This window comes from Pipistrellus hanaki (assembly GCF_964339955.1).
Source record: "Pipistrellus hanaki genome assembly, chromosome: 6".
NCBI classification, from domain to species: Eukaryota; Metazoa; Chordata; class Mammalia; order Chiroptera; family Vespertilionidae; genus Pipistrellus; species Pipistrellus hanaki.
The window spans coordinates 32924537-32937651 of NC_140508.1; the positions used below are offsets into that span (position 1 = coordinate 32924537).

A 13115-nucleotide genomic window follows, 5' to 3' on the forward strand; every position below is an offset into this window, starting at 1 on the left:
AACAGTCAATTATTGCATGTTTTAAAAATTCCTGTGGCACACTGATTGAAAATTGCTGGTCTACATGCAAAACAGACCCAGGGCTTGCTCTCAAGGAGAGCACACACTAACAGGAGAAACCAACTCTAAAAAGTTAATCATAAAATACCCACTTATTACATTTTTAAAAGGTTGTTTCAAAACACCAAACGTGGGGTGGGGCAGGGAAGGCTTCTCCGAGGAGCCGGCATTTAAATGGAAACTGAAAGAACAGGAGCTGGCTATGTGAGGTAGCTGGGGAGAGCATGCTAGGCAGGGGGAAGAACTCTGAAGAGGGAGAAGCATGGCACCATGGCTAAGACACAGGGGCAAGTGCCACAGAATGAGGTTGGAAGGCTTAGGCACAGGCTTTAGGCCTCATCAAGGATTTTGTTCTTTATCCTCAGAGAAATGAAAATTCACTGAAGGGTTTTCAGCCCCCCCCCCCAATTAAAAAATACTTAACATTGTATCAATATAACATTTAAGTGTACAGTTCAGTAGTATTTAAGTACATTCACATTATTGTGCAATCCACCAACAACCACCATGTTCAGTACTCTTCATCTTGCAAAACGGAAACTCTGTACCCATTAAACACCCTCTTCTGTCCTTGCCCAACCCCTGGCAATGATTACATTACTTTCTGTCTCTAGGAATCTGGCTACTCTAGGTATCTGATATAAGTGGAATCATACAATATTGGCTGGCTTATGACTCGTTTATTTCACTTAGCCTAATGTCCTCAAGGTTCATGCTGAAATCCTCCTTCCTTTCTAAAGATAAATAATATTCCATTGTACGTATATACCACATTTTGTTTTTCCACTCACCTGTCCTAGGTACTCATAGGTACTTATGTTGCTTCCACCTTTTGACTATTGTGAATAATGCTTCTCTAAACATAGGTGTACAGATATGTCTTTAAGAGCCTGCTTTCAGCTCTACCAAGGGTATGCCCAGAAGTGGAACTACTGGATCATACAGTAATTTAATCTTTTGAGGAACCACTTTCTATAGTGGCTGCATCATTTTACATTTCACCAATAGAGTACAAGGTTTCCAATTTCTCCCCATTATCACTAATACCTGTTATTTCCTGATTTAAAAAAAAAATAGTAGCCATCCTAATGTGTGAAGGATTTCACTAAAGGATTTCAAACAAGGGTTTTTAACCATGCTTTGATCTATGTTTTAAAAAGGCTGGTCTGACTGCTGTGTGGTAAACCGACTGGGAGGCGGTAAGCAGGAATGGAAGCTGGGCTCTCCTCACAAAGAGGTTGTCTGGGAGGGGAGGAGACAAAGAGGAGTAGCCAGAATGATGGAGGTAGGTGATATGGAAGTCTGAGAGAAGTACAGAAGATTCAAAATGGTTATTGCTGATTAGATACAACTAAATGCAACAGGGTTTCTAGGCAGTTCTGATGACTGTCAATTATAGTGATACCAGGCTTCCTCCAAAATCCCAAAGGAGTCAATGAAAATGGGGAAAAAGTCCCTAAATGGAATAAAGTGGAAGTAAATGATGCTCCAACTAACTGAGCCACATCAGCAAGGATGCTGCTCAATTAGGACCAATTATATATTAAACAGATAATTTCATTATACTGGAAAAACATGCATTAACTTAAGTACCTTTTAAACATAATACTCTTGACTTTACACATCCTCAGTGGGATACCCACAAAGGACAAAAGACCTGGGAAGAAATCATATCTGAAACTTCATTTAGATTTGTTCTTGGTGGGTACTGATGTAGCAGTTCAGAAACTATTTGTGTATTCTTTAGGATCAAACAAATAAGTAAATATATTGGTAGTGATGGGCACTAGAGTTCTCACCACAGGAGGGAGATAGATACAAGGATGGAATAAGAATCACACGGAGTTAGATAAAAAGTAGAAGTATCAGCTTGAAATTTAAGACAAACAAACTTTAAGGAAAAAGCTGCCTACCTCTATTTTCTAAGACCTGGAAGCAATGACATCCTTAGACTTAATGAAAATACTCAGGGTGAAGATTTTTGTTTTTAAATAATATTCTCTATGAACAGAAATCATGGTTCCTTAGAAAAATGGCTAATTTAAAGGCAGGGAAAGGAAAGTGCAAGATGAGACTAAAACTTCTTATTGTGCCAGAAACTATGAAAACACTCAAAGAAGGATGAGGACATGTCAAAAGCTTGAAGAGGTTCCTACTGTCAACTCTGGAACAACTTGAGCATTCAAAGAATGACAGAAATGGACTATAACTCTGAAAAAACAAACAAAAAACAATAACAACAACAACAAAAAACCATAAGTCTACAATGATATATATATTTTTGAGGTTCCTACTGTCAAAATATATATATTTTTGAGGTTCCTACTGTCAAAAAGAGGTTTTTTTTTATATAAATATATTTATATAAATATTTTTATATAAATATATTTTATATAAATATATAAAATGATATATATATTTTTGAGGTTCCTACTGTCAAAATATATATATTTTTGAGGTTCCTACTGTCAAAAAGAGGTTCCTACTGTCAACTCTGGAACAACTTGAGCATTCAAAGAATGACAGAAATTGACTATAACTCTGAAAAAACAAACAAAAAACAATAACAACAACAACAAAAAACCATAAGTCTACAATGATATATATATTTTTTAATCTTACCTTTTTAAAAAATATATATTTTATTGATATTTTACAGAGAGGAAGAGAGAGGGATAGAGAGCTAGAAACATCTATCAGCTGCCTCTTGCACACCCCCTACTGGGGATGTGCCCACAACCAAGGTATATGCCCTTGACTGGAATCGAACCCGGGACTTTTCAGTCTGCAGGCCAACGCTCTATCCACTGAGCCAAACTGGTTTTGGCTACACTGATATTTTAAAAATTAAAAATAAAGGGGACAAGAAGAATAGAAAATATTTTTTTAAAAATGCTATCTAATAAATATAGAAAGAATAATAAAAATTACTATTTTATAATTGTCCTATATAATAAAGAGGTAACATGCAAATTGACCCTCATGCCCTCACAAGATGGTTGCCTATAACCAGGCTGGCAGGGGGTTAGTGAGGGACAACCAAACAACTGAATAAGCAGGCTGCGTGGGGCAACCAGGTTGGCAGAGGGGGGCAGTTGGGGGTGACCAGGCCTGGAAGGGGGGCAGTAATAGCCAACCAGGCCAGCGGGGGAGGGGGGGCAGTGAGGGGTGAGTAAGCCCAGGGGGGCGGGGGCGGGCAGTTGGGGGCAACCTGGCCGGCAGTGGATGGCAGTTAGGAGCAATCAGGCCAGCATGCAAAGACAGTGAGGGGCAATCAGGCCAGCAGTTAGGGGCAACCAGGCAGATGAGTGATTAGGAGCCAGCAGTCTAGGATTGTGAGAGGGATGTCTGACTGCCAGTTTAGGCCCGATCCCTGGGATTGGGCCTAAACCGGCAGTCAGACATCACCCAAGGGGTCCCGAATTGGAGAAGGTGCAGGCTGGGATGAAGGGGACCCCCCCGCCCCCCCGCACAGATTTTGTGCACTGGGCCTCTAGTCACAATAATAATAGACTCAGGCAAGAATCTTCGATAGATGCTAAAACCACTGGGTGAAAGACAAGTGGGAAGCAGATTGTTCAGTCTGCTAGTATAATCCCACAGATCACTTATTAAACACAAGGAAAAACACATGTCTTTATTGTAGAGAAAACTGGAATATAGTATCATAATGAAGTGAACAATTGAACAAAATCAACTTTGAGACAGATGTCACATGCCTGATGTAAAACACTAAGAACACAGCCTCACCCATGAAGTATTCTTGTGGAAAATGTTTAACCTACATCGAACGATGAGGAAACAATCTGATCAATCCAATCCTGAGGAAAAAAATCTGAACATTTTACACAACTGACCACAAGTCTTTAAAAATACCGCCACACACACACACACACACACACACACACACACACACACACACACAAAAGGTACAAGAAACTGACTAGGTTAAAGGTAGTTAAAGAGACATGAAAATAAATGCAAGGTGTGATCTTATTTGTATAGGAAAAAACCCTCAAACCCCAAAACAAAAGACTAGCTAGCTAAAAGGGACATTGCAGTGCTGACTGCAGAAATCTGAACATGAGCTATGTAGTAAATGATAACGAATGTATCAATGTTACAGCTCCTGAGGGTGATGAACTGTATTAAGGTTATAGGAGAATGCCCTTTTAAAGAGATAAATACTGAAATATTTAGGAGTTAAGGTCCACAAAGTCTGGAAATAATTCTCAGATGGTTCAAGAACAAAAAGGCATCTAAATGTTAAGCAAATATGGCAAAATGTTAAAAACATTTGGTGAATCTAGTTGATGGGTATATGAGTGTTTACTGTAATATTTTTGCAACCATCTTTTCTGTAGGGTTGTAAATTTAAAAATAAAAAATTAAGAGAATGAGAAGACAAGACTAGGAAAAAATATTTGCAAAACACATACTATATGATAAAAGACTGTTATCCAAAATATATAAAGGATTGAAACCCAACAACAGAAAACAATGTAAAAATTGGCTGAAGACTGAAGAGCCTCACCAAAGAATATATACCGATGGTAAATAAGCATATGAAAAGATGCTTAACATCATATGTCATTAGGTAACTGCACATTAAAACAAATAATGAGATACCACTACACATCTATTAAAATGGCCAAAATCTGAACTACTAACACCAACAAATGCTAACAAGAATGTGGGACAATAGGAATTCTCATTCATTGCTTCTGGGAATGCAAACTGGTACAGTTGCTTTGGAAAACAGTTGGGCAGTTTCTTATAAATCTAAACATACTCCAACACCACCAAGGGTGAACTCTAAAGTAAACTATGGAACTTGGGTGATAATGTGCATTAGTACAGTTTCATCCATTAAAAAAAAAAAAGCACCATCTTAGTGAGGAATGCAGACAGTGATGGAGGCTGTGCATGTGTGTGCGCGTTGTAGGGGAAGGGGGGGCAGGAAGTACATGGGAACTCTGTACTTGATGTTCCATTTTGCTGTGAACCTGGAACTGCTCTAAAAATAGTCTATTAAATAAATAAGTTCGGCCCTGGACGGTGTGCTCAGTAGTTAAGAGTGTTTTCCCATGCACTGAATGGTCATAGGTTCTATTCCCGACCTGGTTAGGCAAATTCCCAGGTGAAGCTATCACTTGGAAGTACCTGGGGAAGTCAAGCAGGTTTTCTGAATCAATATAATCATCCAAGTTGAGGGTCAAATCTGACACATGCTGTGAGCCATATTCCTAGAAAAATAAAAATAAAAAGTGAGAGATGGACTGTTTCTGGGCTAACGAAACATGTATGTGCACAAAGAGACATAGATAAGGACTGTTTGTAATACAAGAAATGACCTTCTAATGCTTGGGGACTTCTCTGATTTAGGAATATCGTGTTTTGTTTTTTTTTGAGGCAGAGCCCAGAAAATCTACTTCTTAGGCTCTTCTGCAGCCTGGGCACAGGCATATAACTGAGGAGCCAAAAAGATGCACAACTTGGACATGGAGGTGGGCAACATGGGAAGCAGGCTGAGCAAGAGACAGACCTCTCACTAAGGAGGGGTTCCAGGATCAGTGGCTCAGGAGAAGGAGCACCAGGCTGGCAGTACTGGCCAGTCCCTAGCATCCTTGTGGTGGCCACAGCAGTGGTTTCAACAGCATGGTTTGGGGCACTATCCTGGAGCCCAGATTTGAACCTATTTTCTAGCCCTTCCAATAATTCAAGGAACTATCCCAATTCTTCAACAAACCCTATCTGTTTACACTAACCTGAGGGGATTTTGTTGTTTGAAACTAAGAACCTTGTCTGATACAAGATCTAAGTGCTCATCAAAAGAGGAAGGGATGAATAAATTATGGCATTGTGGAATATGGCATAGTAAATTAATGAATAAGGTACTGTATATCTATATGCATTCCTATGTAAAGACCTCCACAACATAATACTTTTTCATGAACACACACAATCAGAACAAAAAGAAAATCACCGCCCTCATGGCGCTCACTGTCCAGCGATAAAATACAAACATAAACCCAAAGCATAAATAAGAACACATTGAGGTACCAGGCAGGAGAATGAAATGATGAAGGAGAGTAGTACACTTTAGATATTTCTGGCAGGTGAGAGTAAGTAGTCAGGATTGAGCTTTTTGTGGGAATGAACTGAAAGAGGGCGCAGGCCCAGAAAAAAAGGATGAAGGTGTGTAAGCATGTGAGGCACTCACAGAGGAAGAGCTTCCCAGCACAGGAAACAGGAGATATAAGGCTCCAAGGCAGCAAGAAGAGCAGCTTAGCTAAAGAACTAAAAGTATCCCTCAGGGGCTGCGGTTTTTCCTCCCAGGTTGTCACCGAATGGATTTATCTGAATTAACTTAACCATTCCCCTGTGATGGAAAGCCCCCTGCGCCCCTCCACCACCAGTGGTGAAAACCTTTGAGCACAAAGCTTTTCTATCTTTAGAGTTCTTGCCTCAGAATAAAATTCCAGAAGTAGGATCAATGGGTAAAGGCTTCGCAAATATTTAGGACTCTTCACCCATACAGTTAAATGGGTTTCACCACATCTACTCTCACCACCAGATCCCTCCTTGTCGCAGACACTCACCAGCGCATTGATGATCATGCTCTTCTCCACAGGGACAGCCTTCACAAGGAGCTTTCTGGACCCATCCTTCGACTCATACCGGAGGACGTACAGGTCTTTATTGCTGTTCCATCCGACAGGCAGCAGTTCTGATTTCTTATCACTGGGCTGCGGCTGAGAAGACACCAGGGTTGAGAGGAGGAAGGTTACAACCTCAGAACACAGCTAGGAATGACTTATAATCTAATCACATGGCTTGCTTCACAGATGAGGGCACAGAGGTCAGGAGAAAGACAATGTCCAAGGCCCCCCACAAGTCAGAGCCTGGGCCCCTGGTCTCTGGACTCCCGCCCGCTGCTCTCATCTCTGCCTGCCTTTGTCTCACAGCACTGGAACCTGTCAAGGATCTGCCTTGCTTCAATAACCTCCTCGCCATCCCTCTGCCCGAAAAAGGCCAACATTTCAAGGAAATCTGTGAAATTCTAAGGTAGTGCTTTTAAAAGTTTGGAACTGGGCTATCCACAACACAAAAGTGTTGACTAAAATACAGATTCTAATGTGCCCACTCCAGACTTCTGTAGTGGCTTAACAAAAATTATGAACAATTTTCATACACATGAAATACAGCATATGTGGAAGATAAAAAAGAATTATAAAATGGACACCTATGTATCTGCCACCAGTTTAAGAGATAGAATATCATCAATACTGCTAATGCCTTGAGTAGTGTACCCCCAATGAAGCTCTCTCCCTCCCCCTCATAGGTAATTACTACGATTCATCCATGTCAATGCATTTCACTAGGTGATTCACTATATAGTATTCCATTGCTCTACAGTTCACAGCTATATAGCATACCATTGCATGAATAACATACAAGTTACACTTTCACTTGTTGCTAGATATCTGGAGTGTGTACAGATTATCTGTTTAGCTATTCTAAAACTGCTATGAACATTCCTGTACACATCTCCTGCTACACATGTGGATAAATTTCCACACAGTATGTCTGGGGGAAGAACTTTTAATTTATAAGATAAAGTGTAACTGTATCTCAAAGAGGCACTGATTTACACTCCCATCAGCAATGTATAAGAGTTTCTGTTGCTCTGTGTGGTCAGAAACATTGCTATTGTCCAATGTAAATATTTCTGCCAACCTGGAGGGTGAAAAATGCATCACTGAGCATTCTGCTGTCTTCCTTCCTTTTCTTTTTCAGCAGCCCTAGGACTCTCTTTTATACACTAGGGTTTGAAAAATGGTTCTCAAACTATTTCTATAGTGACTTCCAGGTGGGGAAAGATTTCTTAAAACAAAACTGACAAAAGAAAAAAAGTGCTGCCTTTGAGACTACTCATAATTTAAAGCTGCTCTTCAACAACAAACACTACAAACAGGCAGCCACAGGTTAGGATGAGGTATTTGCCATGGCTACAAATGAAAAGGATTAATAATTAGCACATAAAGGAAATGCTTGGAAATGAATAAAAGTTGTGAACCCACTTGAAAAACTGGCAAAAGACATGCATAATCAAAGGTAAGTGCAGCTAGCAGTGTATACAGGGTTGTTTACTAGCACTTAGAGAAGCACAGGATGAATTAATGAGATACCAGGTTACACCCATCAGATTATTATCCGTATTTCTACTTTTAGTCAGGTGTTTGTGAGGGTGTGGGAGAACAGGAATCCCTAGACACTGTGTGCTGGGGCCACTTCAACTCTTACAACCACTTTGGAGGGTATTCGGTGCAATGAGGTGAGCTGACACACCATGACCTCCTGGAAGAAACCCTGTGCACAGAGGCACAGAGGACACGACAAAGAAAGTTCATCACCCAAGCGGAGGGGAAATGAGACATATCCTCACAGAGAGAAGGATATAGCAGTGAGAAGGAACTAGATCTAATTGGAGCATTACAGATAAAAGTAAAAAATACATATATATGACAAAGAAAGGTTAAGAAAAAATGAGATTTACAGCTGGGTGATATTTATGCACACATTTTTAAAATGCACATAAACTATATGTTTTTCATGGGTGCGTATTTATACAGCTAAATATGGAGAAAGTGGATGGGGAAGACCTGTATTCATGAGAATATATAATAGTACGAGAGAGTGAGACCAAAGATACAGAACAAGGGCAAAAGAAGAAGGTCCAGCAACAGAGGCCTTACACACCCCACGGACAGCGGGAAGCCAGGAGCGGAGAACTGGGGGCCTCTCCTCTTTGATCACCCCTGGTATTCAGGAATCCAATGGAGGGAGAGGCTCCAAATAAAAGTCAAGATGCTGCAACTGGCATGGTTGAAACCCTGGATGGATGACAAGGAAACTCCCAGGCTTGAAGCAGAGAAATGAGAGTGAAGGAAACCAAAAGTGAAACTAATCAAACCACTCTGTGAGAAAGAGAAACTCCCTGCATCCAAACTGGGTAAGTTCCCTGGAACATGTTTGGCATTGTGGACGTAATATTTATTTTGGAAGCCACGAATTTGATAATATACCTGTCTTTGTTTTGTTAAGGGCCTTTGAATATAAGTTCTCCATCTATAACAACCCATCAGAATTTTTTTTCTTAGAGTATAGATAACTCAGTCTGCTCACTATTCCATAACCTCTGGCATCCAGAATAAGAGAGAATCCTGGGGCCAAGTGAGGTGATGCCTCTCACTGCAATGGAACTGATGTTCCTCAGCCCAGGCGATGCCTTGATATGGGGAAAATAGCCTTGATGTGGGGAAAACAGGTGGGGCAGAGAGAGTGGTATCAGTCCAAATAAGGCATTCAACTGCCCTCCAGGCCCTGACAACAAGTATCAGGCCTCCCAGAAAGCTACAACTGGAAAGCAGCCAAAGTGCAATTGTGTAGTTTACTTCCCTTGGAGGAAAGTCTAAGAAAGGGCTGACAGGGCCTGAGAATTGCCCAAAGCCATGGTAAGTCGGGGACAGAGCTGGATTTGGTAGTCAGAGCTTCTGGTTGCCCTGGCTATGGGTGGAGAAGATTTTTCCCAGCCAAGACCACCAGACTGGCTCCAAGAAAGGAAATATAGTTGTCCCCTTAGGCAAACTGCTGGGGCTGGATGCATTTTTTAATGGTCTTGAGCTCATCCCAGTGCCTCTGGGCTAAAATGCTCCCAAAGAAATCAAACTGATCATTCTGGGCATTTTCTCGCTTTCATCATAATCTTTAGATTCTCACAACAAAAACAATGTTCTCTAAGTCTATGAACATCTCTTTCCTTTGCCACCTAAGCCACTTGACACAGCTATAAAGCTCTTATGAGGCATGGCGCTGACTTCAAGGAAGAAATACAAATTCAAATATTGGCTTTTTACTGAAGCCAGTGAATGCACTGCTCTCCTAATCAAGTATTATGCACACAATCCCCCAGTTCCAAAGGAGTCAAAACCGAAGAGAGAAGACAATTTAACTTTTTACTTAATTGCCAATATATTATATAATCAAGAACATACACACTTTTGGGACCTTCCTCTCTCTTTTATCACCCAGAGAAGGGTGGGGAGCAGGAGGTGGCTGGTTGGCAACACACACATCCTCTGAGCGTGGCCAACACCGCTGGTCGCTGCTGAGTCTTCTGGTCCCAGGCCAGAAAATTGAACCCTCCCTTAAATAAGTTACTAAGAAAGATGCCTCAGCTCTGAAGAAGCAGACTCAGCAGAAGTGAGAGGACACATGCAACCTGAGCCCCAATGACAGTTGAAAATAAAAGGGCCAAGAGTAGCAAAGATATTCTCTGGCATGCAATACAAGCACCCATCCCCTCAAAGAGCATGCGCACTTTAGCACTGGGTAGCCATATGAACAGTGGGCAGTGCCATTCCCACTCTCCCTGGCCTCCCCTATGATGTGTGGAGCCGCACCATTTTCTGTATGAACTCAGCGCATAGCACTACGAACAGAGTGGAACTAGATGGACCTTTGGGAATTAAGGATCTTCTATTTACTTCCTAAAGTCAGTATTAAAATGAGATCATATTCTTTCTGCACATTTCACCTGAAAATTTTGGAGTCCAGAGTATGTGGCAAAGGAGATGGTGCTGGCTGGAAGGAGGCAATAACCTAAGCCAGTGGTCGGCAAACTCACTAGTCAACAGAGCCAAATATCAACAGTACAACAGTTGAAATTTCTTTTGAGAGCCAAATTTTTTAAACTTAAACTTCTAATGCCACTTCTTCAAAATAGACTTGCCCAGGCCATGGCATTTGCCCAGGCCATGGCATTTTTGTGGAAGAGCCACACTCAAGGGGCCAAAGAGCCACATGTGGCTCATGAGCCGCAGTTTGCTGACCACAGACCTACGCTGTCAAAGTGAATCAGAGTTGCTGACAGGATGTGAGAGGAAGAGTGGTAGAAGCAGATCTGCAGTGTAGGCATGTCTTTTTAGCATGGGGAGAAGAGGGAGTCACACAGGCCCTCTGTAACAAACACCTGTTCCTACGGAGAGAGGTTCTGACAGTGTGTTAGTTAGACTCGCAGTGTTTCCCAACCTTCTCTCATGATGAGAATCACCTGGTGGAGTTGTTAAACCACAGATTCCTGAATCCCAACTAAGAAGTGCTAAACTAGAATTTTTGGGAACATATAGGTAAAATTGTATACTTAACTAGTGCTCTAAGACAGATTTTATATACAGGGCACTAAGTTAGGTATGCAATTTTACCTATATGTTCTCAAAAATTCTAGTTTAGCACTTCTTAGTTGGGATTCAGGAATCTGTGGTTTAACAACTCCACCAGGTGATTCTCATCATGAGAGAAGGTTGGGAAACACTGAGTTAGAGAAGCATTAGCTAGCTGGCAGGAGATAAGGGGAGTGGGGTACATGAGAAGGGGCAGAGAGCAGGGCAGGCATGTTAGATCTGAAAGACGAGAAAAAGAAGTGTGGGGGGCAGGGAGCTGAGGACCACTCGGGGAGTTCCAAGGTCATGACCAAGTCTAACTCCTCTCTCCCATCCCACTGTTCCATGTGTTACCCTACACATCCCGGGAGACTTCCCAGGAAAGACGGAAATGAAATGATTAGGGGAAGTGAAAGAGTGTTAAAGATTAGAAAGCTGAAGTAGGGCAGGTGAGGAGATGCTGGGCAGACTATACACTGAAAGGGGAAACGGGACTCTTGTGAGTGGGGGCTGTTTCTACCTTGTCCCAAGGTCTGAAGTACGGGGTAAATAGGCCACGAAGAGGCATTTGGGAGGGAGAAATGGCTCTTGCAGTGTGTGTGTGTGTGTGTGTGTGTGTGTGTGTGTGTGTGATCGACCCTTCTTTTCCGCAGGCAGCTGAGGGTACAGCTGTGGGGAGGAAACCTTCTCTGGCCCACATACGCAGGGGGTATGTGTGTACGTGTGTGAGGTGCTTGTTTTCCAGAGTCTGAGCTGGGGACGACAGCAGCGAGTGGTCTGCCAAGGATGGAGGGTGTGAGCTCTCTTGGCCCAGGCTGAGGCGTGAAGAAAGGACCCTTGACAAGGGCTGAGTAGGTCCAAGCTCACCCCGACGATACCCGTGCTCGGATCCCGCTATCTGGTGGAGCCCAGAACAGCATGAGGGCAGTTCCCCGGCCCCGACTGTGTGGGAAGGAACTTAGCGGACACCAGGTCGGAGAGGAGTGCGCAGGGGAGCAAAACCCGTCTGGGTGCCAGGCCCACACAGTCCTGGCTCGGAGACTGGCAGGCTGTGCTGAAAGCAAGTTTCTGACCGTGTGTTTTCCACACAGCTGTGCTGTGAGGTGCTCTGAGCGGAGTTGGGGCGGCAGAGCACCTCCCCGACCGCAGGCTGTACCAATGGCGTCATGAACCCGAGACTTGGGAGAGGGGAAGGTCAGAGCTCTGCACCAGGCCTCCGGTCCTCTGGGTTTGGGCAGAAGACACCTTCGCCCCTCCACCCTCGCTCCGAGCCGGCTCCCTGGCGTACCTGTTCGCCAGCACCCACGCAGTGGTAGCCGCGCATCACCAGCTCCCAGTGCAGGAAGCAGACCAGCGCGTCCTGCGCGCAGGTGATCGTCGGCGCCGCCGACGCGAACAGGACCTCCAAGCCCGCCATGCGTGCCCCCGGCTTCTGCGGGCAGAGGGAGGGAGAGAGAGTGCGGTGAGCCGGCCGGCCCGCCGGGTACTGATGACTCCGCACCGATAATCCACTCGCTCTGGCTGCTTCCACCCACCGCCAAAATGGAGACGCCCTCGGGTAAGGGGGCGCGGCTGCCGGAAGTAGCTCTAAAGAGCGGCGCAGCTGCTCCAGCGCGTCCGGGCTGGAAACAGGAGCGAAACACTTCAAAGGTTCCGCCTGGCTGTGATTGCTAAATGGGGGAATATGTTATGAAATATGGCAAAGATATATTATTAACAGTAATTACCTCTTAGTCATTTCTTGCTACGTGCCACATTATTCGGAATGCTTCACTACTTCTATTCATTTATTTAATCCTCGTGACACATATAAGGTTGGCTATTATTATA

General features: G+C 43.2%; 1 protein-coding gene across 2 annotated transcripts in view; it reads right to left on the minus strand.

Moving 5' to 3' along the window:
- Positions 1-12845, minus strand: part of PSMF1 (proteasome inhibitor subunit 1) — a 34359-nt gene extending 21514 nt beyond the window's left edge. The window contains exons 1-3 of one of the 2 annotated variants that reach the window (XM_084887711.1): positions 12574-12844; positions 6663-6815; positions 5224-5306 (exon numbers count right to left, since the gene is read on the minus strand). In XM_084887711.1, coding sequence (XP_084743837.1) covers positions 5224-5306; positions 6663-6815; positions 12574-12702 — 365 coding nt within the window. In that variant the 5' untranslated portion in view covers positions 12703-12844. Of the gene's footprint in view, positions 1-5223; positions 5307-6662; positions 6816-12573 lie in introns of both variants that reach the window. The other variant, XM_084887710.1, reaches the window with a different exon arrangement.
- Positions 12846-13115: the final 270 nt, after the last annotated feature.